Source organism: Sitophilus oryzae, unplaced genomic scaffold (assembly GCF_002938485.1).
Source record: "Sitophilus oryzae breed Bouriz unplaced genomic scaffold, Soryzae_2.0 scaffold_1384_pilon_pilon, whole genome shotgun sequence".
In the NCBI taxonomy this organism is placed as follows: domain Eukaryota; kingdom Metazoa; phylum Arthropoda; class Insecta; order Coleoptera; family Curculionidae; genus Sitophilus; species Sitophilus oryzae.
The window spans coordinates 124,675-151,300 of NW_022146042.1; the positions used below are offsets into that span (position 1 = coordinate 124,675).

Here is a 26,626-nt window from a genome sequence, read left to right on the forward strand (position 1 = left end):
ACTGTATATCCAGAGTATTCTTCACAATCTTACCTTTTCAAACCTTATCATCGTTATCACTAAACAAAAAACCCATCCCAACCGCCACAAACGTCAACCCCTACAACATAATTTCTCACAACTATTTAAATCTAAATTAGAATTTTACCTTACTTAATCAGACGGGCCGGAATGGGCGCCTAATTTATCCTTAAGTGCTGTAGAGGGCAAAGGCAGCGCCGTGCCCTATAAAGCGAAGCAGAGGGCAATAAAATAATCAGACTCGTGAGAGACGTTCCTGGTGCTGTTCCAGATAGTCTGAGCACCGATAGAGGAGAGACTGGGAGAAATTAATAGGTCAGAGAGAGAGAGAAAGAGATTAATAGCTGAAATGAGGAACATAGACAAAGAAATAAAAATTAAACAATGACAGTTATAATTATAATACCTTATAATACCTAAAGTGAAATTTGTTTTTTAACGGCATTAATCCAGACAGTGTAAGACTAAAAAAGAAAATTTATGTAGCTTTTAATCTAAGAAAATAGGTTTTTAAATACAAAGTTTTGGTAAAAACTTGAATTTTTGGTATGGGTTACTTAACCTATCTAAAATCGAATTGTGAAAGATTTAATTGAATAACTAAATAAAATATTTTTATCAAAAATTCGGAGAAACAGTAAGGACTTTGAAAAAAATGTTTCTATAAAAGCTGTCGTCTAGCTTCTATCCACCCTATTTCGGTTAATTTTGATTTGAGGAAAAAAGTATAGAGATAATTTCTATGTAAAATTGTACGCTCTACAACTTTTATTTGGACTTTTTTTTCCTAGTCCTTACCGTTTCTCCGAAATTTCGAAAAAATAATTTTATTTATTTTTTCCATAGCAACTGTTAAAATTGCCTTATATCTATCAAAAATAGTGATTTAACCACAAGGGTAGATTAAATGATACTTTAACAGCGAGAATAGGTTAAAAACTTTATTTCTTCTCGCACGTTTTTTAAATGCTTCCATTTTTGAAAATTTTTGTATTCCTTTTCATAAGTTATTCGGGATTTTATTGGAAGTAGTTTGGATATGGCGTTTGTCGCCTCAGCCTGAATATCTGTTGATAATTTACTTATTTCGTTCTGAGCCATTTCTGGCTCCAATTTAATCAGCAATCGACATGAAAGAGAATTAAAAAATATTGACTCAAAACTGACAACTAAAGAGACAGCTTTGTTTATTTGTCAAATTACATAGAAACCAACGCCAACCCAGCACAATATTTTTTTCTACTCGTAATAAATTCCTTGAAATAATAATTTCTGAATATTAATCTTTTCGATAGACGATAAAATACCACTTTATCGTCTTTAATTAATAATTATTATTTCACCCCTTTTTGGACGTGAATTTAAAAAATCTTTCACAATTCGTTTTTAGATCTTTGAAAATAACTTATATAAAAAAATTCAAGTTTTTCCCAAAACTTCGTATTTCAAGTCCTATTTTCTTGGATTATTGAGGCCTGGAATAAAAAAATTAAGAAAGGAGTATCTCTCTCTCTGTATCTTTATTCCTACAAGAGGAATGTAGTGGTCAGGTGATGTGTGAGGTTTGTCTCAATAATTCCCTGTCTTGTGCTTCATGTACAAGCGTGTGCAGTGGCTTGTGGGTGATTTTTGATAGCTGGTCTATCCATCGAGAGGGCGAGCGGCCTCTTGGTCTTTTTCTCAGAACCTTGCCCTGTATAATGAGTTTTTCCATACAGTCAGTATCCCTCCTCATAACGTGACCGAAATATTTAAGTATACGTGACTGTATAGAAGTTGGGAGGCGTTCTGTGATGTTCAGTTCTTGGATTATGGATTCATTGGTTCGCCGGGCAATCCAGGGAATTCTGAGCATTCGTCGCCAACAGTAAATCTCAGTTGCGTCAATTTTTTTCATTTCTGACTGTCTCATCGTCCAGGACTCGGAGCCATACATTAATATAGGAAATATTAGGCAGTGAACAAGCCTTTTTTTTAAGTGTTTAGATATGTTTCTGTCTCGCCATATCTTTGAGAGTTTTCGCACTCCTACTCTTGTCATTTCACATCTTCTTCTTATTTCCCCTTCTAAGGATCCCGTGTTGTTTATAAGTGACCCAAGATATTGACTTACAACCTCAAAAAGACCAATGCTCACTACATCAGGTTTGTTGTTATTTTTCCTGTCGATAATCATAATTTTTGTTTTAGAGATTTCAAGTCCAAGTTTCTCGCTTTCATCTTCAACCAATTTTAGAAGCTGCAGTAACTCTTTCTCGTTCTCCGCTAGAAGGACCGTATCGTCCGCAAATCTCAGGTTGGTAATTTTGTGACCATTAATTGTTGTCCTCACTTGCCAATGTTCCAATGCCCTTGCAATGTCTAAGAAAGGAGTATATGCTATCCATATATCCATGCATTAAAGAAAGTCATACAATTGACATTAGCGCAGTAAGTGGAATGGAAATATTTCAAAAACAAACCCAAAATGACCAGCTGGTTGTGAATAAGCTGTAATATAACATGGATTTAGCATAAAAATCAGAAAGAGTTCTTTCTGCAATAATAAACTAGCAACTGCAGTAAGGCCTCTCAACTCTCGTATTTATATTTTTGCACTAAATCGAATGGCTGAAAATAAACAGCACATATAGCGAATCGACTGTAAAATTGAAAACTTACTAGGACCGCCATTTCTAGCGGGCGTGAACGCTTTTATTATTGAAAAGTTATGGCGTTGCCACGCTTTTAGTACTTTGCAGTTGTTTGTTTATCTGGTTTATTTTTATTATTAGTTCTATTCACGAATATATGTGTATATAAAGCCATTTAGTGAACTAAAACTGAACTTAAACAGTTAAAAATAGGTATATAAGTGACTTTATTTTAAATGTAATTTTTTGTGTGCCAAAAATAAGTCGGTCGGTGTTGTTTAAAAAAAGAGTATGGGCACTATGTGCACATATCTGAAGTAAAACTTCTTACAGCCATTAAACTGAGGTATTTGAAGGACATGTTTGAAAAAGTGACATATAATCCTGTTTTAATATAAATATTATTTTCAACTTATTTCTGTACATTTTCTGTTTCCTAAATAGCCTGCAATTTTTGTGGAATACACACAAAATACACACTTTTATGCAAATGCCTAATAATGTTAACGCCCCTTAAAATTTATTTAAAAAGAGAAGAAATTTTGAAACTAACCAACAATTCGTGTTGTTTGTTTTTGTTTACATGTTTTGTTCATTGTTTATAGTGATTTACAGTAACTTTGTTAAATTATACGAATATTCTCGTTGATTATTGCTTTGAAATAAATATGACAATATTCTCCAATGAAAAACGCGAGTTGCTTAACTCTAATAATTCTAATTCTGAGATAGTAAAAATGAACTAGATGCTTTACCTAGACCGTTATTCAGAAGCTACAACCATATCCATGAAAATATGCATGAAAATTGACTTCCTAGCACACAGCCACAGGATATTGGTACACCATCAGGTACAATAACAAGTTTATAATAATAATATTTTTTAGCTTTAAATCAAATGTTTTTTTTTATGTTTGTGCGATCCTTACCACTTTTTTTCTCGCTAGTTCGTCGGTCAATAAGTCGTCGGCCTTGAATAATTCGTCGGCCTTGAATTTTTACTCCCGTCGCGCGTAAAGAAGTTTCACTTCGATTTTTTTTCATTAATAAACATTAATTTAATAAATTCTTTATGGGATTAGTATCATTTTAATCATAATCCTGTGACAAGATTATGCAAATGTATGTATTAGTATTGACTATCGCTATGATGTAACTAACTGTTTGGTATAATTCTAGTTTAAATTACATATATATTCATGAATATTCAGTATGTATGCAATTTACCATCATTATAATAATTTAATTTAAGGGTAACGCCGATAAAAGTGAAATATGTCAAAATCCTTAAATTTTAGATATATGCTTCTTTAACAAAGCTTTATTTTTTTCCTAGAATGCGAAATCAATTAATATATAGGGTGTTCTATTAGAAAACCACCGGACGTACCACTGGACGCACGTTTCGCTAAAGCCAGTGCGAAAGCCTAGTTTTTCAAGCAACAATTTGCTATTGGCCTGTTCCACTGCAACCTTTTCAGATCTATTGCGTCAATCGCATCAGATTTGCAGTTAATACAAAACAAACTTTTAGTCACGTGATTAAGCTTGACCGGCCCAGCGTTGTCAACTTTTATATGTTTTCTTATAATGAAAATATTTTAGCAAACAAATATGAATTAATTATAAATATATAAACAGTTATTATTTACATCAACAAAATTTACCTTCTTAACACAACTTAAGTGACATAAAGGGCCATTACTACCGTTTTTCCGTCCAAAATATTTTAATAAAGTTGGGATGAATTTTTTACGATCGTTAAGCTATGTTGTACACTTCGCACTAAAAGAAGTTATAAAAAGAACAATGTTCGAGTGCGAAGTCTGCTAGTAAACATTATTTAGCTTAAAGTATCACAACACTATTTATTTAAACCAAAAACTCATAATACAAAACTAAAGAGTCAAAACGAATGACAATGTCAAAAAATAAATAAATAAATGAGACAACTTGACATTTTTTACAGCAGAGCTACCACCTGAAACCCAGCGCGAAATTTAAATTCCAGTTAGTCCACTCGACGCCGAATATGCTCATGGTTGGCGACAATGAACTTAAAAATCGCGCTCTCAATTACATAACTAAAAGTTTAATTGACATTAAATATAGATGCCTATTCAGCTTACAATGCTCTGTTAGTAGACCCACTACAGCTTTGTTTGTCTTTCTGCCGTTGCTTATAAAGTGTGCTTTCCTCAATAAGTTCGAATCATTTTAAAGACATTCGTAAAAGAATGAAATGTAGAACGCTTAAAGTAAGGGTCTTTTGAAACCTCGTCTTCTGCACTTTGAAATATTTAGTAAGAACTGTTGGAAAGCTTAAGCGATATCTAAAATATGAAAATTTACGAGTATAATGCACAAAGCGGCGCGGTCTGGCAATGATAAAATAAAAAGGCGACATCGAGAAAGAGACTTGCCGAGAACGTTTTAAAAAAGTTTAAAGATGCACCTTGCATTTTATCGACATCTAAGAGGCACGAGGAGCCAACCCAGATAAAACGGATGTGTTTCGAGCGAGTTTATGGATCAATAAAAGTGCACAGAGTGTTGTTAGCAAGGCGATTTGTTCTTTCTCTTTTATTTTATTTAGTGGCACTAGAAATTTGTCATTGGAGTTGTTTTATAGGGTTTTATACCTTAAAGGAAGAAATGCGAATCATAATATTACGCATTATGCAAAATTAATTATTAATTCTGTTTTAACTTTATAATACTAAGCTCAATAATTACCGTAAACTGGGGTATAACTCACTCAAAATGCGTGAGTTAAGAGCTTCTTAACTCACTGACGTAGATAAAGGTCCATTACTACCGCTTTCCTGTTCAAAATATTCTAATAAATTTGCGATAATTTTTTTACGACTACTAAGCTATTTTGTACACTTCGCACTGAAAAAGGTTCTAAAAAGAACAATATTCGACTGCAAGGTCTGCTAGTAAACATTTTTAAGCTTAAAGTATCACAACACTATTTATTTAAACCAAAAACTCATAATACAAAACTAAAGTGTCAAAGCGAATGACAATGTCAGAAAATAAATAAATAAATGCGGCAACTTGACATTTTGTACAGCACAGTTACCACCTGAATCTCCAGCGCAAAATTTAAATTCCAGTTAGTCCATAATATGTCTATGGTAGGCAACAATTAATTTAGAAATCGCGCCCTCAATTACCTACCTAAAAGTTTAATTGATATCAGATATAGATGCCTATTCAGCTTAAAATGCCCTGTTAGTAGACCCACTACACCTTTTTCTGTCTTTCTGTCTTTGCTTATAAAGTGTGCTTCTCTCGTTAAGTTCCAATCATTTTAAAGATATTCGTAAAAGAATGAAATCTAGAACGCTTAAAGTAAGGGTCTTTTGAAACCTCGTCTTCTGCACTTTGAAATATTTAGTAAGAACTGTTGGAAAGCTTAGGCGATACCTAAAATATGAAAATTTACGAGTGTAATGCATATAGCGGCGCGGCGCGATCTGGAAATGATAAAATAAAAAGGCGACATCGAGAAAGAGACTCGCCGAGAACGTTTTAAAAAAGTTTAAAGATGCACCTTGCGTTATATCGACATCTAAGAGGCACGAGGAGCCAACCCAGATAAAACGGATGTGTTTCGAGCGAGTTTATGGGTCAATAAAAGTGCACAGAGTGTTGTTAGCAAGGTGATTTGTTTTTTCTGTTTTATTTTGTTTACTGGCACTAGAAATTTGTCACTGAAGTTGATTTAGAGTGTTTAACATCGTGAAGAAAGATATGCTAATCATAGTATTACGCATTATGCCGAAATAATTATGAATTCTAACTAAACTCAATAATTACTGTATCTTTGTGACTGCAGTTCAATATGCATAACTTTGGTACATTATATTTTCACATTGTGTAATTTATATTCATCATTTTCAAAAATAAAGGTATCTCTGCTACTTACGTACATATATATGTTAAAGGGTAACTAAAATACGACTAAATAACCCAATCTGGTTATTCTGCATTGAATACTGCATGTTTATTAATATTTCAAAAAGTCACGTACAAACAGATGTATTTTACGAATTCTGTATACTTTCTATGATACAAACAGAACTGTAAAGTTCTATAAAAACTAGTTAGTATATCTTAAAATACTGTTATTTCCCTCATATTTTACGTAAAAACGTTTGTTTAAATGACACTGGAAGAAAAATATATTTGCTTCTAGACGAAATTTTATCTTTGCGGACTAATTTTGGTACTGTCTCGAAGTTGCCCTAAGAATTGTTTTGGTATGTATTCTAGCCTGAATATCATTTTGTACTAAAGTTGGACATAGTAATGAAGTGTTCTTTTTAAAGCAATTATTTAGTATATTGTATGTGTGAATTTTAATAATTAAGGCTAGTGCTAAGCAAAAGTACACCTAATGTCAGCAACAGGATGTTTTTTAGAAATCAAATAGGTTTCGTAAATATCGGCATTTACCCAGATCACGGAATTACAAGAGATTAAAAGAGGAAACAAGGATATTTTTGATGTAGTTACTGTATCCCCAAAATTAGGATGCATATATATTGGCCATTTTATTTAAAAATAATACACTTTTTGTTGCAATATTTTAGGCAATAAGTCGTAAATTATTGTGGTACCTATCTAAGAAAAATATTGTTTTATTTTTGTGATGGATAAATTAATGATCTATTTCCTATCTGTTTTCTTGCTGTTACTCAAATTTCTTCTTTTTTCAGTTGCTAAACTGCGAATTCCTATTCTAGCTTTATTTAAAGTATGATATTTAAAACATAACACCGGATATAACTCATTTTAGATTTAATAGCAATTACAACTTCCGTTTGCAGCATTCCACCAATCTATTCGCGCTGAAATTCAACGAAAATATTAATTTCATTCAACTACGTACTCCTGTTCTGCCCTCAGGACCATCCAGCTAATTGGATCGTCTAAAGCAAGTTATATTGGCTACAAATCATACACCTATCAAAACTAATTAAACTGAACTATTAGCGTGCTGGAAATTTACCGCTAATGGTAGCACGCATTCGGGGAAATACGGTTGTTAAATAAATATACTACCAAGGGAAGATATAGGTTTAATTTATTTAATTAAATTTCGGGGCTCTACAACTGTTAATTGTAAATTTAAACATATATAAAAACATTTTTCAAAACATAAGAAGTGTAATTTAGATGTATTACGAAGCAATACAACTAAAATATGTAACAAACATTGATTAAAGCTGTTTGATCATTCCATTACCATTGTTGTGGGTAAAGCAAGAATCTTAATTTTTAGTGACCAAGAGGACATACTATAACTGTCTTTCATCATCATCAATTTCAGCTTATTCAACCATTTCCAGTTATAGTATAGCTTCCTTCACATATTTAGAAACTTGCTCTAGTTGGTCCTTAAAAATGTACTTGTACGGGGTACGCCTGTACCCCAAAAACATCGAATGCGGTTTATCTGTACCCCAACAGCAAAATTCGCTATAGCTTGTTTCAGTAAAGAGAAATTTACTGTAACTAATGTATATTGAATTAAAGTATGTTTATGGAAAAAATGCTGTCTGGGATACGTTTGTACCCCACCCGGGCTAATGAAAGTTATCTAAGAAAACTACTTTACCGTTACGTTTTTTTATAACTTACTATGAGATAAGAAAGCAGATTGTTCAAACTACCACCACCGTAGCAATTTTATTGACACGTCCCTAACCTCTAACCTTGGCTTATCTACACGTTCGGGCGATAAAACGCACATGTCCGGCCATATTTAAACCGGACCCTAGTCAAAGGAGGCGGTGGTGGTGGTCAGGGAAGTGGATTGGAGGGGGTGGAGAGGGAATAAAACTTTTCTTCCGGTGCGGCAGCTTGAGAGAACAAACGGCCATAATCCGATTGTGGCTGGAGTGAGACACGAGCAAATTCTAGCGTATTATGTAGGTTAGTAAAGCTAAATTCGGGCTACTAGTTGTGACGGTAATTGTTGTTAAGTAGAATTTTTTGATCTGTTATTCGTACCTACACATTTGTACGGAACCCTCTACGCTTTGCAAGCATGTCTTGCCTTTTTTTGTCATCTCAATTCACATTAAGCTTTTTTTTGTCAAGTAACACTTTTAGTAAAAAAAACTTTTAGGTTAAAATCGAAAAAAAAGGAAGCTTACCTAAAACTCCTAACCTAAAATTGATTGTTACTACGATGACTCTGCCCGAGGAAGCCAGCACTGTCCCGTCGTAGGGATTCCCAGAATTCCACTCGTAGCTCTCACCATGGACGTAAACTAAACAAGGCAACTTTTTTGGTTCTTCCTCGCCACTAGCTGAAACAATAAGAAGAAAACTATTTTAAAAATAATCTTCGATGATGCTTTAATGCATACAATTTCAAACCCTATTTCTAACGCTTCATACAACTAAATTTTAATGTGTGTCAGGGATCTTTCAAGTAATAATGTTGGTTAGATGAAAATAAGTATTTAATTGCAACTGACCTCTACAACGGTTTCTTGTTGAATAACGAATATTTCTCGTTAGATAGATATGGCAATAATATGCGGTATTAACGGAGGCGCTATTTTGGCAACTATGACAGTTAAAGTGTCATAATAAGCGTTTGTACGCTATTAACGTTACCGCATGCCGTTATTAAACTTAAAATTAAAAAAAATATATTTTCAATTTTAAGCAATAATCGTAATACACAATGTACATAAATTGAAGAATTGAAATGTTAAACAAAAATTTTGTTATTTCCAGACTTGATATAATCTCATTTTATACATCTATAAATGCTAACTTGATGTAACTAATGTCAAATATTATTAAGTATCACAGTCTCGGCAGAATGGCATCGTTAAATGAAACTGAACATATTGAAATTAAATAAATCAAATTGTTTTTTTATTTATTCGTATCCAACTCAGTATATGAAAAAAAAATCAAGAAATACAAAAACACATATAAAATATACAAAACGGCCAAATTAATAAAAAAGGTACATCATACATTTAAAAAAAAACATAGTCAAACAATCAACATAAATAGGAACAAAACTTGTAGAGAATTAGACAAACTACAAAAAATATATATGCACACAGCGGTTATATACAGAATATCCAGTATTTGGTACACTCCAGAGCGTTGGTATTTCCCTCCGCCAGATCACTCTGATTGCATATGTTTGGGAGATTTGAGCATACGAGAAGATGCTTCATATTTTGTTCCTCTCCGCATTCACAGGATACAGGTCCATCAAGGTTGCCCCACTGGTTCATGTTTGTCTTGCGTCTGCCAACCTGAGTACGCAAATGGTTCAGACTCCTCCACACCGGCCATGCCTGTTCCGCACCAGGTGGTAGGCTCTCTTTTGGCTTTAGAGCAAAATCGTTCGGAGTTGTTGAAGTTGCTGACCACAACTCTAGTCACTTTGCGGATGCCGTGCTGCTATCAAGTGGCTGGACGGCAGAAAGAAAACTTTCGAGCTTTCAACCTGGGTCCAGCGGCGTATTGTCCAAAGAGCGGGTGCCGGGTATCGGAAAGAGCTTGCTATTTCTCTTTCATGCTGGAAACTTGTCTCCTTATGTGGGGTCCAGCTATCCCACTGAGGAGGTGTAGCTGTTGGACCGATGTGGGTTTTAGGCATCCGGTGATTAGACGGCACGATTGGTTCAGCATCGGGTCTATCTTTTTGGCATGACAGGAGCGTTCCCAAACTGGTGCGGCATATTCGGCAACAGAATAGCAGAGTGCAAGAGCAGTAGTTCTTAGTGTGTGCGGATTAGCCCCCCAGGTGAAGCTTGCCAGCCGTCCCAACAGGTTGTTCTTTGTAGAAATTTCGGCCCTAGTCTTCTCGACGTGATGTTTAAATGACCGGTCTAATGTGACACCTAAATAAGTTGGCCGTGAGCAAAATCTGAGTTGCTGGTCGTTACAATTGACATTTATAGCTCTGTTAGCTTCCCTGTTATTTAGATGGAACAAGCTAGTGACAGTCTTCGAGGCGTTTGGTTTAAGGCTATTATCTCTGTAATATTGGGTTAGCGCGGTCAGGTGTAATGTTAAATTATCTTCAATTTTACAGAAATCCTTATCTTGGCTAACTATTGCTAAGCCATCTGCGTAAATGAAGCTTCTGATGTGTTGGCTCAGCGGCTGGTCATTTGTATAGATATTGAAAAGAATTGGTAATTGGAGAGAATTAATTAATTACATACACATGTTATATTATAGTGCATATGAAATAAGTAAGGAAAAGCCTTAGCACATTATATTACAACAGAAAAATAAAATATAGACTTTAGTTAACACTAGTTAAATAATGCGGAAACATTTACTTTAATAATAATAATTTATAATTTAATAACCCACATTCTTTGCACAATAATCAAAATTTACAAACCAAAATAACATCAGTGCGTCTCGAACGGTAGTCTAAAAGCTATTACCTAACACCTATCATCTCTGTTTATTGTCTGATTTCTCTCTCCCGAGTGTAAATAATATTTTAAGAATCAATAATTATTTTTTTATACAAAAACTTAAACTTAAACTTTAAACTGAATGTATCGAATTTAAAGAAATATGTTTATTTTTAAATAGGCGGGTCATTTCCAACAATTTAAAAAAGTCAACAAATTAATGACATTATTATAAGTTTTAAACAAAATTAGAATGGTACTGATCAACTGGAATTTAAATCAGCCATATTAATCCCCCTTTGAGCTCCACCAAAATTTGTTGATATGGCCTTTCCTTCAAATTTATATTCAAAGGTAGGAACTAATAATATAACCTAACAGCTTCAATAAAAGTAAAATATATTAATGTAATATTCAGTTTCTTCCATTTTTTTTATGCAGTCTTCCCCAAAATCTAACCCCCCAATATCACGCATAATTTACCACTCTCCCTATCAAAACGTCTTCCTTTCTCCTTATTCCATTTAAACAGGAAAACAAAGAAGTTACGCTACATTTACTAACCGAAAACATCCATAAACTTTCCGATTTGTCACTTAGTGTCAGTGAATTTGGAAGAGTTTCTGTTAAAACTCCACTTTCTGACTAACTTGTAGCAGGCAGTTAAAAGTTAAAAGAAAGTTGAAGAGTGGAATGTTGGAAGCAGATAGTGGAAGAGGAAATTTTCTAGTTCGTCTTATTATATTGCTTCTTGCATTAAAATGGTTTGGTTTTCTCGTCTGGGAAGTGGTAATGGAAGAATATTAGATATAAAATGCAAAAGAACTGGTCTAAATTAATTTGAATATAAATAAAGTTGATGCAGATCTGTACCCCAGAAGCAAACTATATTAAGTCACAAACAAACATAGTTAAAACATAGTTTTGAGAAAAACGAATTTATAGTTATTTTTTATACAAGACGATAAAATTGTATTTTATCGTCGACCCAAAAGATTAATCGCGAGTGAATTAATTTCGGGAGACGATAATGCAGTTTTATCGTCGTGTATAAAGCAATATTTTCTTTCCATAGCGAGTTACATTTTAAAAAATATTCAAAAATTATTATTTCATATGGGTGATGGGTTGGCGTTGGTTTCTATGTAATTTGACAAATAAATAAAGCTGTCTCTTTAGTTGTCAGTTTTGAGTCAATATTTTTTAATTCTCTTTCATGCCGATTGCTGATTGAATTGTAGCCAGAAATGGTTCAAAATCAAATGAGTAAATTACCAACAGATATTTAGGTTTAGGCGACAAACGCCTGTGGACATAATATACTAAACTAACCAAAGATCTTTAAGCTAATTTTTTTGCGGCTGCTCTAAATAATCCGTTCGACGTCATTCCATACCATTCTCTGAGGTTCTTCAGCCAGGATGTCCGTCTTCTACCTCGACTATGTCTTTCTTGTATTTTTCTTTTCATAATATTCTGGAGCAATTTGTATTTAGGAACTTTTATAACATGTGCAAAATATTCTAATTTTTTTCTCTTAAAGGTTTTATGTATTCCTTCTTCCTTGTTTTTACGGCGTAACACCTCGATATTTGTAACTGTATCGACCCAAGAAATCCGTAACATGCGATGATAACACCACCTTTCGAAAGCCACCAATTTGTTAATTTCGGCTCTTTTAAGGGTCCACGCTTCGGCACCATACAATAAGGTCGAAAACACGTAGCATCGGAGCATTCTTATTCTTAAATGTAAGTTTATATCTCTGCTGCATAAAAATTTCTTTAGATTTAAAAAAGAATTTCTAGCTATCTCAATCCTGGACTTTATTTCTCGCAATTGTTCGGCAGTTTCATTTATTACTGTGCCCAAGTCTTTGTAGCGTTGGACTTTTTCTATTGACGTTTTGTATTAGAAAAAAAATATTAGGACAGATAGAGTAAAACTAGAAAGAGCAAAGGGTAGAACACAAAAAGCTAAGTAACTTGACTTAACATAGTTTGCTCCTAGGGTCCAGATATAGCATTAATAACACACTGGTGTCAAAAATTCAAACGTGTATAAGGAAAACCGCGTATAACCAAGAACTTCTGTATACGTAAGCATTAAATAAATGTACCTAAATTACAAAGAGCTTTGAAATAAGATAGTGCCACTCTGGCAAAGCCTTTCTTGTAAATCCTTTTTGCGTAACATGATTTTAGTTACGTGTAAGCCGCAAACAGTTTATTTTGGCGCACGTGTACGACGACGTTTCGTGTTGATAACAGCAACAGCAGCAGCAGAAAACCGACTCTTAAAACCGGCTTTATTCAAATGCACGATTCTCGCTAAGTTGAATAAATGGCTGGGAACAATAGCTGATAATTGCTCTAAGAAGACGCTTGTAATTTTTAAATATACTTTGCGATATACATATACAGGGTGTTTCAAAAAAGAGTAAAAAATAAGATTTACGTTTCACAATCAAAGAAAAGTAAAAATAAAATTTATTTTTCATATCAACATAGGTCCGATTCTGCTTTGTTTCGTAGCTACAGGGTGTTAAAGTCTTAATATTTTTTCGGTTTATTATAATTTTCTTCCGAATACTTTTAGTGATTCGAATGAAATTTTGAGAGTAAAAGTTACTATAATTGCTACATATTTTAATGATAAAAAGTGTCGGTTCATAATAAAATCAATATTTTTCAAAAAAATACATGTGCGCCACTGACTTTTTTGCTTTTGATAACAAAATTGTGTAGGCCGTTTAATGCCAATTAAAAGTTATCTCTTGATATTTTGTCGAACTTGGCCTCCTTGATGAAATAAACGCAATTTTATTAATCACAATTAATAAAATAAAAATAAAATTAATAAATTATATAATTTACCTAATTTATTATTAAACATTATTATTATTAGTTATTATTACTATTAGTCCAACATACAGCAATTTCAAATAAAAAATAATGGTATTTACGATAATTACAAAAAACAGTTTTAAAAAGTTTTAACATCCTGTAACTATAAAACTGTGCATTTCTATACCTATGTTTATAAGGACTTTTTCATATTTTTTAATAAGGAATCAATGAGTATTTATTTAAAACTTTCGTAAGTTAATAATATTAACATTTTTTAAAGGTTGCTATTAGACTTGGATCAAGGCAAATTAATAAAATTGCGTTAATCTCATCAAGGAGGCCGAAATCGACAAAATATCTAGAGATAACTTTTAATCGGCATTAAACTGCTTAGACTATTTCGCGAACAAGAAAAAAAGTCAAGGGCGTTCATGATTTTTTTAAAAAATATACCAGTGATAACCCATTTGCACGTCCGTGAATATGTTGACACTTTTTTAGCTTTAAAATATGTCGCATTTATAGTTATTTTTACCCCCAAAAAAATGAAATGCAATTAAAGAAAATTACAATGAATCAAACAAATATTAAGACTTTAACACCCTGTAGCTACGAAAGAAAGCAGAATCGGACCTGCGTAGATATGAGAAATAAGTCTTATTTTTACGTGAGGAATCTCCCCACGAGAGATGGCACATGTTTTTTGAAATACCCTCTATGATGAAAATTTTCGCGACAAAAACAGAAGACTAATAACAAAAATATTTTTTTTTGTAAAATTCACCCAGTGGTATTTTAGAATCAAAGAAAAATCTAGTAATAATAAATGAATAAATTTTTCATTAATCTTTTCAATCAAAAACAGCACAAACAAAAAATAACGGCAACAAACGCTCACCGATTTTAATTAACAATAAAAAATATTCGATTGTTCCCATTTCCATAAATAAAATTTTCGTTTTTATCGAATAAAACCTTTTCAAAAAGTACATTTCCGAAAATAACAGTTGCCATATTTCGCCGTATTTTAACGGCAACGTTGTTAAAAACAAATCTCGTTATTGCATCGGCCGTTCGAAAATGATTTCAAGTGTACGCTTCGTAATTTTGGTTATTGTTTGTTCACCACCCAATGGTTTCGTTGATTGAGGTCAGGAATAAAGCAATTACTCATACTGCCTGTGGTTGACTTTGCGTTCAAAATACTCCCAATACACAAAACCGCTAATTTTTAGTTGTTGCATATTAGTTTGACTTTGAAATATCAGCTTGCAAACTATAATCAATACATATAATCTGATATGAGAGGACAGTAAACACGTCGCCAAACGTATGAAATAAACCGAGAAACTGTGCACATCGCTAAGAGACGTGGAAGGGGATATAGCAGATTTGTCGCAATTGGCCGGTCGACCCAATCAATACCTCTGTCAGTACTTAAAGTTCGAGGGAAAGGTGTACGTCATGCGTTCAGCTTCACGATTTAATTACATCTCGTGATACTTGATTTGTTTATTTATTAACGAGTCCTTGTAATTTTCCCTATAGCTTAAATTTTTTTTAAGTGCAAGCTAGAAACACTTGCATTTTTGGTAAAAATAAGTGGAATTGAATGGGTGATAGTGATTTTGATAGTGGTCGCGCTATTAGAACTCTGAATTCAAAAATCGATATCTCGAAATTTATTAGAAATAATAGATTGTAGTTTTTTTCAAGAACTTTGTTAATATTTCTGCTGTATTTTCTTTGTAGACAGTATGTGAAAATCTTTATCAATAAAAAAATTAGATAATTGCTGAAAATTGCTATGCTCTAAAAGTAAATGGATGGATTGTTTACAATTTTTGAATGGAAAAAACAACCTTATCGAATTTTTCTTATGTAAACATATTGTAAAATATCCGATCTTGAAAATAAAAACAGTTAAAATATCTAAAGTGGTTCTTGAGTTATGGCCTGTTATGTGTTAAAAAGTTGAGTTTTTAAATTATCGCGATTATTGATGTTTTCTCGTTATAAAAAAATGACACCCTAACGATATCCTTATAATTCCATTTCAGATGTGTAGAATCATGTCTAATGATTTTATCTAGTTATCTCTTTTAAAAAAAAGTCTTAAAAATAAGCGGTTTGCAATCGTGATTTTACTTTACTTGATAGGGAAAGGTGTATCGGCAACGCCGCAACAGCACACCGTCGCGCGTCGCGTCGGTCGGTCGCATTTCTCTCACTCCGACTTAATAAGATCCCTATGCGATTTACTTCCACACATGTAAATGCCGACCCAAAAGTAACAGTTGCCAGCACGGTATGTATATTATATAAACACGAAAGTTCAACGTATACATTTTTTGTTACTTTTTCATTCAAAAACTACTGAATGGATTTTCATGAAACTTATAAATCAGAATAACATATAGACTATAATTCATAAAGATGTCAAAAAAAGTACATCTTCTTACTTCCATCTGTCCGTCTGAGGACTCCATTCGGGTTCCAAAATACAGGGTGGCGCCCCTCATACGCCGCGGAGGCTCCAAGGGGAATGACAGTTTGTATTGAAATGAAATTTTGTGCATATGTAGGTTAATTCAGAGCACTTTTTAAAAATATAGAGAGTTCTACAGGGTGTCCTCAAAAAAGTTACATATCAAAGTTGTGTTTTTTGTAATGGAACACCCTATATATTAATTGATTTGGTGATGATTTTTAAGAGAAGTATATGACTAAAATGTAAGGTTTTTGACATATTTAACCTTTTCTAGAAATAAAGAACAATTTTTAAATTACAATAAAAGCTACCTAAATTAGAATTTACCCGGTATAGCCTAATATATTAAATTAACTATTGTACGTTAAATCAAATTAAAACTTGATCCAAAAAATAGTTATACAGGGTGAGACAAAATTAATAATAATTAATTAATATTGAACATTGGTCACCTTTAAAAGCAAGTTTCTCTTTTATTTTAAATGGAATACCCAGTATGATATTCCGATATTCAATGGAGAATTCATGTCGCTTCAAAATATTATTAAGGTTGCTTACTCTTCAAACAAAGATTTTCCAAGATATTTTCATTTACATGATTTGATCTAAGTAGGATCTTTATTATTTGGTAAAATCTAGGTGGCTATGATATATCTGACGTTACTTCAACATAGCTCTCTAATTAGACCAACTTTAACAACTAGTTATCATTTTGTGTCAGTTAAAACACAAAAGAATTTCTCAGAAATTTTCCGAAAATGCGAATTTATCCTACATCAGAGAGAATTAATACTTAAATGCTCCGGATTTTATCAACATAAGAGAAATAATTGTAGCTGCTTTTTGAGATAGAACTCCACATATGCCTTTTAAAATGAAAAGATCTTTTGAAAAGACAATCATTTTGTACAGTTAACAGAAAAGGAAGCATTTTGAGTATTTGATTTCATCTAGCTATTTTTTGTCACATAATTATAGGTTTATATCTAGTTTTAATTCTGTAATAATTAAAACATTATTTAAACGTGTATCTTTTTATTACCGTTAAGTATTTTACTCTACAATATTGATTTTTTGTTAAATTAACAAAAGGTATATCACACAGCCACCCTAGATTTTTTCATATAATAAAGATCTACTGAAGCGAAATCATAAAAATTAAAATATTAAGGAAAATCTTTGTCTGCGGGATAGGCAACCTTAATAATATTTTGAAGATATATAAATTCCCTATTGAACACCGGAAAAATATACTGTGTGTTCCATTTAAAATACAGGAGTAACTTACTTTTAAAAGTGACTAATGTTCCATATAAATTTTGTCTTACCCTGTTTAACTTTTTGAGTCAAATTTCAATTTGGTTAAATAAACTACCGTTCTCCTTGGAGCTTCCGCGGCGTATGAGAGGCGCCATCCTGTACAAACAAAAAACAAAAAAAGGTTTTACTTTTAAAAATAAAAATCTAGAAATCGCGTGCTAAAAGTAACCAACAATAATTTATCACTGCTCTTTAATTTCCACCTAGGAATCTACATTGCTCAATTAGGAAAACTGGAAATTCGATATCAATTTATCTTATCATTTCCCGTCTCGCAGACTCTCACCAATTCCGCCTTCCGTCTGAAATTCTCTCTTTTATTTACAATTGTCTGTCTCGGCGATCATATTTTATCTGGAAACGTCGCCTGATTTATTTTAGTAACATTTATTGGAATATTTTGCAGACATGGTTAACGGAGTTGATATGTAATGAAAATTCTTTTGGAGGAGATTGTTTTGGATTTTTTTTATTAGTTACTTTGGAAGAAGATATTTAGTCATTAAGAGTGGGCTGTGAAAACAGAGAGACAATAATATATTTTTTTTTCAAACGTCACAAAAGTATTAGTTTTTGTGACGTGATTGAAAATATAAAAAGGTCATTTATAAAGGAAATAAACTTAGATTGGAATGCCCGTCAAAATATATAATTATTTTGGGTCGCGACCGTTGTACGCGATCTGATGCTGCTATAGCGGTTGCTAAGAACAACCGCAAACAAAAACAGAAATAATTTTCTCTTGTCAAAGTCAGAATCTTCAAAAATTATAAATTCTTTCAAAATTTAAACCATAGACTAATGTCACGTACTAGAGATAGATTGGACACTGATAGAAAACAAATAAGTCCTTCATTTAGAGCCACCTGGTGATCCGGAAGAAACTAATGGAGAGTTTTGGTATGACACAATTTTAGCGTTCCGTTACTTATTAACGCTAAAACGGTAACGTTATTAAATAACAAAATTATTCCTTGTAAAATATAAAAAATATAGACTTGTTTACTATATCTTATGTTTTATAAAATCATTAGAAGTGTAACATATTCAAAACTAAAAATAAAATTATGAATACATAGGTACATTTTAAACACCAACAATAGAGCACATAGCGCCTATTTTGATTTAACAAATAAATTATAATATAGTAAAAATATTATAGACTACTAATTTACTGTTACTAAAAATACTATTTTACCAACTATGTACTTACTTATTTATGATTAAACATTTTTTTATTTCGTTCATAAATACTATATTATTCCTAAGATGTTTAAAAAAATGTCCTGAATAAAAAAAGTTTAGTATCTAACACGAAAATGGTGATCGACCGTAAATATCAAAATGCACAAACTAATAAAAACACGAACTATAAACACAAATCACCGAACTTTCCGGCAAATCAGGAATATCTGAATTAATAATTATTTAAAAATAATTTAAAAATTACTTGACGGATCACCAACATTTCGACAACTAGATCAAACCTAGACCATAGTTGATAGTAAATATAGAAGTTGTCATGTCATCTTCGTATATAAATTAGTAACCTGTACTTTTTCATGTCTTTTGCGCCGTCTGGCGATGCGGAAGAAACTAAATTTGTAGTCTCATAAAATTACTATTGAGTGTCTAGGGCCTGATTTAAACCGATCTCATTGAAAAAATACCGAAAAGTGTTTAGAACGTCCATTCTCAAAGTAATTATTGCTATCTTGTGAGTTTGATTTAAATTTTATTTACTCAAACCCGTGATAATTGTGAAAAAGTGGCATTAAAAACTTAAAAAGCTGTGTAAACTGTGAACTGCAAAAACCATCGTGGATCGTGACAATATTTTCAATATTTCATAGGTATTTAATACGTGTCCTTATATAAAATAAAGTTTCTTATATGCAACACACTGTGTTTTATTTATAAAATTAAAATAAAATAATAAATTTGAATGAATAATATTTGGCGACATAATTCCGGAAAAAGCTGAACGGATTCAAAATTATCAAAATCTTTTGGTCGCGACCGTTGCAAGAATAGCGCCAAATAGTGTTTACATTGTCCTTATGGGCACTTTCCAATCTAAACTTGTTTCATTTATCTATGATACAAGGTATGACTTTTAAATCTTTTTATATTATTTGGAACGTTTGAACTTGTTTAAAAACTTATTTGTGGCGTTTGAAAAAAAAATGCATGTTCTATTTGGAGTAAAAATGACTTTTTGTGCCACGGCTGTATGTCTATGTCAAACGTACAGCCTCGCCACAAAAGTATCATTTTTACTCCTAATGAAACAATATACTATGATTTTCATAATTCTTTTGACTACGATATACATTTCTTTTTATTTCAAAATTAATGCATGTTAGCCTGAATATCTGCTAAAACATACTGTAAAGTATTGAAATACGCAAAAAAGAACCGATATATCTTAATACTTTTACTTTTACGTTTCAAAAGCCTCGTTTTTTTTTTTTAAAAACTTGTAAGTTACCAAAAAGTAAAGTTTTATTCTTACTTATTCATTTCCGATTGATAATTTCGAGCAAAGACACACCTAATGAACATAATCTTCTTCCGTGCTTCTTGATCAATTTCTGTCTTATCTTTCTCGTGGTCGCGCATAAGATGTCTCCAAAAAGAGAAGAAACATCCCGAAACCGATGTACGGAATAGAGTCTAATTTAGAGCCGCTCCGCTGATGAAAAGTATGCAAATTGGAGCTTTTTGTAGCCGAACAAATCTACAATTCAGATTATACTCTTTTTACGAGCCGGGCCAGACTCCCGTAGAAATCGAGTTTCGAATTTGAGTTCCTTTGGCTCGAATTAGGAGCGATTCTTTGTTCGGGTCTTTTGAGCGGCGTTTTTTTGCTTGTTTGGTGGAAGCTTTCTCGATCACGAGCTTATGTAATTGATTAGGCAAGTTATTGAATTACACGGTCTGTTTGAAAGAAGCAGGGTAATAAATAGATATTAGATTATGGCTAAGATGGGAAAAGATTATTTCTCTCTTATAGTTAATTAGAAAGAAATAGGTTTTTTTGGTTATAATAAAACAGTATTATTAATATGGGATTTTTATCATTAAAATAAATACGCTCACCGGCACGAAAAACGAGCAGCTTAAAATTTTCATGTATTTTAAAGTTTTATATGTTCTGTTTTAGTGGACCGATTTTGATGATTTTTTAAGAAATTTGTAGCTAAATTATTTGACTTTCTAGTATATCTATCTAAATTAAAAATTAAAGTTGCCATCTGTCAATTATGCGAGGAAAAACAAAATGTTGATATTTTGGTGAATGTTTGAAACACCCTGTAGAATACTTTGAACAAAAAAAAATTGTGTAAAATTAAAAAAAATGTTATCAGAGCTATTAACAAACTTTAATAATAATCACAAGAATCCAATATCATAAATTGTTTTAGAGGAATTAATTAATATGAAGCAATAGAAAGTAATTAACAATACCCTGCAGCTATTTACTAGGTCAATATAAAGTTATCCCTCAGCTAATCAATGTCTCTTCTGAATGCAATTGAGCTGTCTTCTATTAAACGCAATAAAGCAACTCGAACTACCTACTAGGAATGTGTTCGTAACTCCGGGAATTAAATTTTCAAACTTATACGAATATATTAGTGCACAAATTCCATACGATTAAAAGATACTGTAAGACAATAAGCGTACAAAAATATTTTTTTGTGAAAGCGTTTTGAAATTGACAGTTTTTGATATTTATTTGAGATTCGAAATGACATTATTTTAGGCACTAGTATCATAGACTAGTATCTAAAAGTGACACTTGTTTAAGAACTAGTGCCTAAAAGTAAAAAATGAAACGTTAGAAACAATGAAAATATCTTTTTATTATAAATTTTAAAGGTACAATTATTTAAATTATTAAAGTTAGTACAAGAGGCATTCTACTTTTCGTCTCTAAGAGAAATGCAAGTTGTAGGAGTCGGAATAAGTAAATTTCTTGTACTGGCAATGAGGTAAATCATGGTGCGGAGCATCAAATATTTACTCCACAGAGTTAACGGCTTTAAGGTAGTGGATAATTTCAGTAAATACGCTAGCAATACCTTTTCTGTGAAATTCTCAAACATGTTTTTCTTTGACCCAGGTTTCAAAGTTGTTGTAGGTGGTCTTGTATAAGTTTTTCGACTTCTCGGGCACTAACGTGGGTAGCGCAGTTTTGGCAGCTTGTTGAATATCCAAAGACTCGTCATTATCACTCATTTTTTCACAAAACTTTGTAGGAAACACGGCGACGTTTGAACCTGACAGAACTTTGTCATTAAACAATGCATAAACAATGCCTTAGAAACCGATTACCAGAACATTTTAAAAAATGTTTGAAAATAAATAATAATAATAGCGTGAAAATCTCAAATTATCCGCTTTCACAAAAAATTTTGTATGAAATTCGTTGCGAAAAGTGTGTTTTAAGCAGTCGTTGGACAATTTTCCGTCCCGTGCTTAAAACACATTTATTTCGCAACTTGTTACATAAATAGCTATACTGTAACAGTTTAATTGATAGCCAATCATGATAATATGTTCCTTGTTATACAGTTTTAATCATCTTGCTTTCCACACAGAGAAAAATGGCCCTAAGGATCTGTTCAGCGTATCGTACGATATCAACAGATGCCGTGTTGGTTATAGCTGGGCTGATCCCGCTGCATTTAGCAGCTGAGGAAAAGCGAGAGTTATATGTCAAATCAGAGATTAACGATGAGGTGAAAAAACAGCAACGACGAGGTACCTATCAAAAATGGCAAGAGGAGTGGGATACATCCGACAAAGGAAGGTGGACTAGAAAGTTAATACACAACGTGGAGGACTGGACAAGTAGAAAACACGGAGACGTGGACTATTACATTACGCAGTTTCTTTCCGGGCATGGAGTAATCATGGACTTCTTGCACAGAATAAAGAAAATACCAATTGGCAACAGCATGTACTGCGACGAAATCGACTATGCCGAGCATACGTTGTTCTGCTGTCCAAGATGGGAAAACGGAAGGTCTGCCTTATTGTCGGATGTAGGAATGTTAACTTCGGATACCTTGATTATGAAAATGACCAAAACTAGCGAAATATGGGGAAAGGTAGTGGCATTTATGAAAGAAATAATAATAGAGAAAGGAAAAGATGAAAAGGCAAGAAATGCGGAAGTATCCTAAAAATAAATAGGATAGAATTATAGATAAAAAAATAACATAGATAAGATAACGTATGTACCCGAAGTAATGCCATGCGGCGGTTCCGGGTAAGGGGGAGGAGGATTTCGACTCCCACACTGTTTGGGGTTCGTCTCTATGATCGTCTCTCTCGAGATGGGAACGAACACCACTCGCCTATAAAAGGTTTTTTACCACCCCCTTTTGGGGTATTGTGATGAATTAGAATTTTATTTTGCTGTTGTAATAACAAACGTTCCAACCCCTTAACTATAATGTTCTTTGTTTCCTTATTAAAAATAAAAGTAATTGTTAAATAAAGAAATGTGTCTCATAGTTGTGAAAAATACATACAGTTGTTGTGAAAAAAACATACAGTTGCGAAAAATATAACTTTTATTTGGTGTAAAAAAGAAATTATATATTTTTTTCATATTTTTAAGTAACTTTTATGCAAAAATTACAAAATATTCCAGTATTTTTACATCTAACACATGTCATTTACATTGAAAAGAAATATTCTTGTATATTATAATAAAAAAGAAACCTTTAATATCACATTACATAATATAAGACAAAGAGTCTAATGCTAGAAACCTAATAAATTATCTTGAGTCGTCTAATCCAACTTTATAGAGTTCAAGAAGGGAGTAATGACCTCGAAGCGTACTATTTGAAAATTACCCAGTCACACTGAGAAAATTGTATATTGATGAGGCTCTGACTAGAACTGAATAGAGAAACTACCGAGAAAGATTATAATACCGTTAGAAGTAATATATTCATGAGATCAATGTTAAATTGAAAGAAAATTCTTCTATTGAACATCTATTGTCTTTATTTTGTAATTCACAGAACTATACTGTTTGTGTTAGTTGTATCAGTCTCTGTGTGTTATCAAGTATATAATATAACTAAATATCCTAATGTATACAGGAATTGTAGTTATGGGATTAATTTTATAAAACGATTTTTGAGTCTAAAGGTCCCCACAGAGGTTCAGTCTTTTCGTTGCAAAAGTAATTTGTGCAGGCATATCGGCGCGTGTGTGGGATTAGATTAGATTTAATGAGGTGCCTTTCAAATATATTGCGGTCTTCCTCAGTCTTAGGTTACATTTTTCCATCCTATCCTTTTTAAACTTGTTTATCGCCTAGCGCAAAGAACCACGCATTTTCCAGGTTGTGGCACCAAAATATTGTGCCATTTCTTCTTCAGATTGATAAAATCTGAGCAAGAAAACCAGACCTTGCTTGAATTGGTTCTTCACAAACTTTGAAGCCCAAAGAAAAAAGAGCTGTTATTGTGTAAAAAAAGGTGTTATAAAAAGTTTATATGACAGGACAAACATAATGTGTTCAGATGACATTTCACTAAACAGAGATATAAACCACATAAAAAAATACATTAATAAAAAACGACTATCCACTATATTTTATTGACAAAACATTAAACAAGATACAAACCCCGAATCATAGACAATGATAACAATACACAATATATACAACTTACAATTCCATAGATACGAGGTGTTTCGGAAAAAATAAGAAGGATAGGAAAAGAATGTAACATACGAACATCTTTCAAAACACAAAATACACTTAGATCCATTTTATCGCGTACTAAACCAATAAATACAGAACAACAAACAAAAAATGTAATATACCAAATACCATGTTAATGCGATAAATTTTACATTGGTGAAACATCTAGACCATTAAATGTTAGAATTAAAGAAAATAAAGATGATCTAAGAAAGGGAGATTTTCACAAGTCTAAGATTTGTCAGCATTTTAATAACGCTAAAATTATAATGAAAGAAGCGATAGCCTCTAAAAGAAATATAAAAGAGGTTTTTTTAATACAATCTATAAAAATAAATGTATTGCTCATGCATCTGTAAATGTTAGTAATGTATGGCAATTGCTTCTTTAATTTTAAAGAACATAACATAAATAAACATAACATACGTAAAATTTAAAAATGATCATACAGAAAGTTTGGGGCTTTTTGGGTTTACCTTATTTAGTAATTATTTAGGTATTAATTGTTAATTTTTTGAAGTTCAACTTGATATAATGTCATTTTAACAGAACGTCAATGGTTTCTTGTAGACGTAGCTGTTTTTATAAAACTAAAGTGTTCTCGAATAGTTGAATTTAAATATTTTAAATAGTTTATTCTTTATTCTTTGTATTTTTTTGCTTCCGACGACGGAAAGAGATAAACTTTCCGAAACGTTAAGCATTTTTTTCTTTGTTAGGCAAATTTGTATAACTATAAACATAACTTCTGACAAGCAGTTTCCGTTTAGTTTTAACGCAGAAGTGTTTACAATAAATAACTATTTAATTTTGTAGATTTTCTTGCAGTGAAGTGGCGAAATACCCATATAAGATTTTTTGGAGAGATGAATCCGTCACATAGGTATAGACATATTTTACAAGCCAAACTTTGTGTCTCATTTACTTGAAAAATCGTTGAAAAAAAAATCTGATTAAGTATTTTGGAAATTTTTGCATAAGTAATTATGTTTTAAATATTTATGGGACGCCAATGAATTGCTCGCTAACAGAAAATTTTGTTTTTTTATATATAATCCGTACAATGGCAGTATTTACTAAAAGATTAACTGATCAAGTTCAGTTAATCTTTTAGTTACTTGCATAACTGTTTTAATTGCTTGTAAATGTTTAATCCCATCGGACTCTTTTTTATCTGTCCTGTAGCAAAACTGTTGTTGTTCGGATTTAATGCGAAGCGGCGCCATTATTTTGCCATTATTCGGATTCGGTAACAGAATTTTTATTTCCCCCGTGCGAATCGTGCCGTCGCTCGCTAAAAACTGACAAAAATAATAATTAAAAAAGGGACAAAAAAAAACAGGAACAAAAAACAGAATCGCGACCGACCTGCACAATATCACACGCTGCTTGTTTTTATTTTTTTACATTCTTTTTTTCGGTTTTTCGAACGTGTGTTTAACGGCGTCTGGTTGTTTTGCATTTGGAACAATTTGCGTCGGCTTGTACAGTGGTATGGGTCTAGAAAAGTTTGGTCAAAAACAGTAAACTCAGTGATGAGGTATTCTGGTGTTCCCCATTAATCTCACAGAATCTGCATTTGCTCCTATCTCTTAACTTCAATCTACTGAGGTGTTTATTGAGGAGAAATTGTCATAAAAAAATGTGTCCTATGAAAGACCTTGTGACAACCTGAACATTCTGAAGATATCTAATAGGTATATATTATTTATCGATATATATTAGTTATTGTTGCATCGAAAAATAGTACTTTATTACATTAAGAAATATGTCAATTTTACGAATAACAAAACCAATACTTGTCAATTACCAAAAAGATGAAGAAAAGCCAAAAAAATGACGTCAGTATATTGACATAATTTGATAAAATTTATTTACAGATAATTTGTTTTAGCATCACTACCAATCATTAATCCTCAATCCATAAAGATATTTTATTTCAGATGAATTATTGTTGGATTCTCTCTATCTTTGAGCGACTAAGAACTTCTTATAGACCGTAGCCAATGATTTCTTTAGTTTAGTCCACCCAGCGCGTCGGATACCTTTCTCTTGGTCGTTCACCATTAATCTTTCCTTCGATGATAGTGTTTTCTCGTCCATCTGTTCTTCTCAAAATGTGTCCAAAATACCTTGAAGTTGTGACTGAT

At 32.3% G+C, this 26,626-nt stretch overlaps 1 protein-coding gene across 1 annotated transcript in view; it reads right to left on the reverse strand.

The window, feature by feature from the left end:
• Positions 1–26,626, reverse strand: part of LOC115875371 (neuroligin-1-like) — a gene marked incomplete at its 3' end in the record, with an annotated part of 252,959 nt that overhangs the window by 124,669 nt on the left and 101,664 nt on the right. Inside the window, exon 5 of the mRNA XM_030890798.1 lies at positions 8,828–8,983. Coding sequence (XP_030746658.1) covers positions 8,828–8,983 — 156 coding nt within the window. The remainder of the gene's footprint in view (positions 1–8,827; positions 8,984–26,626) is intronic.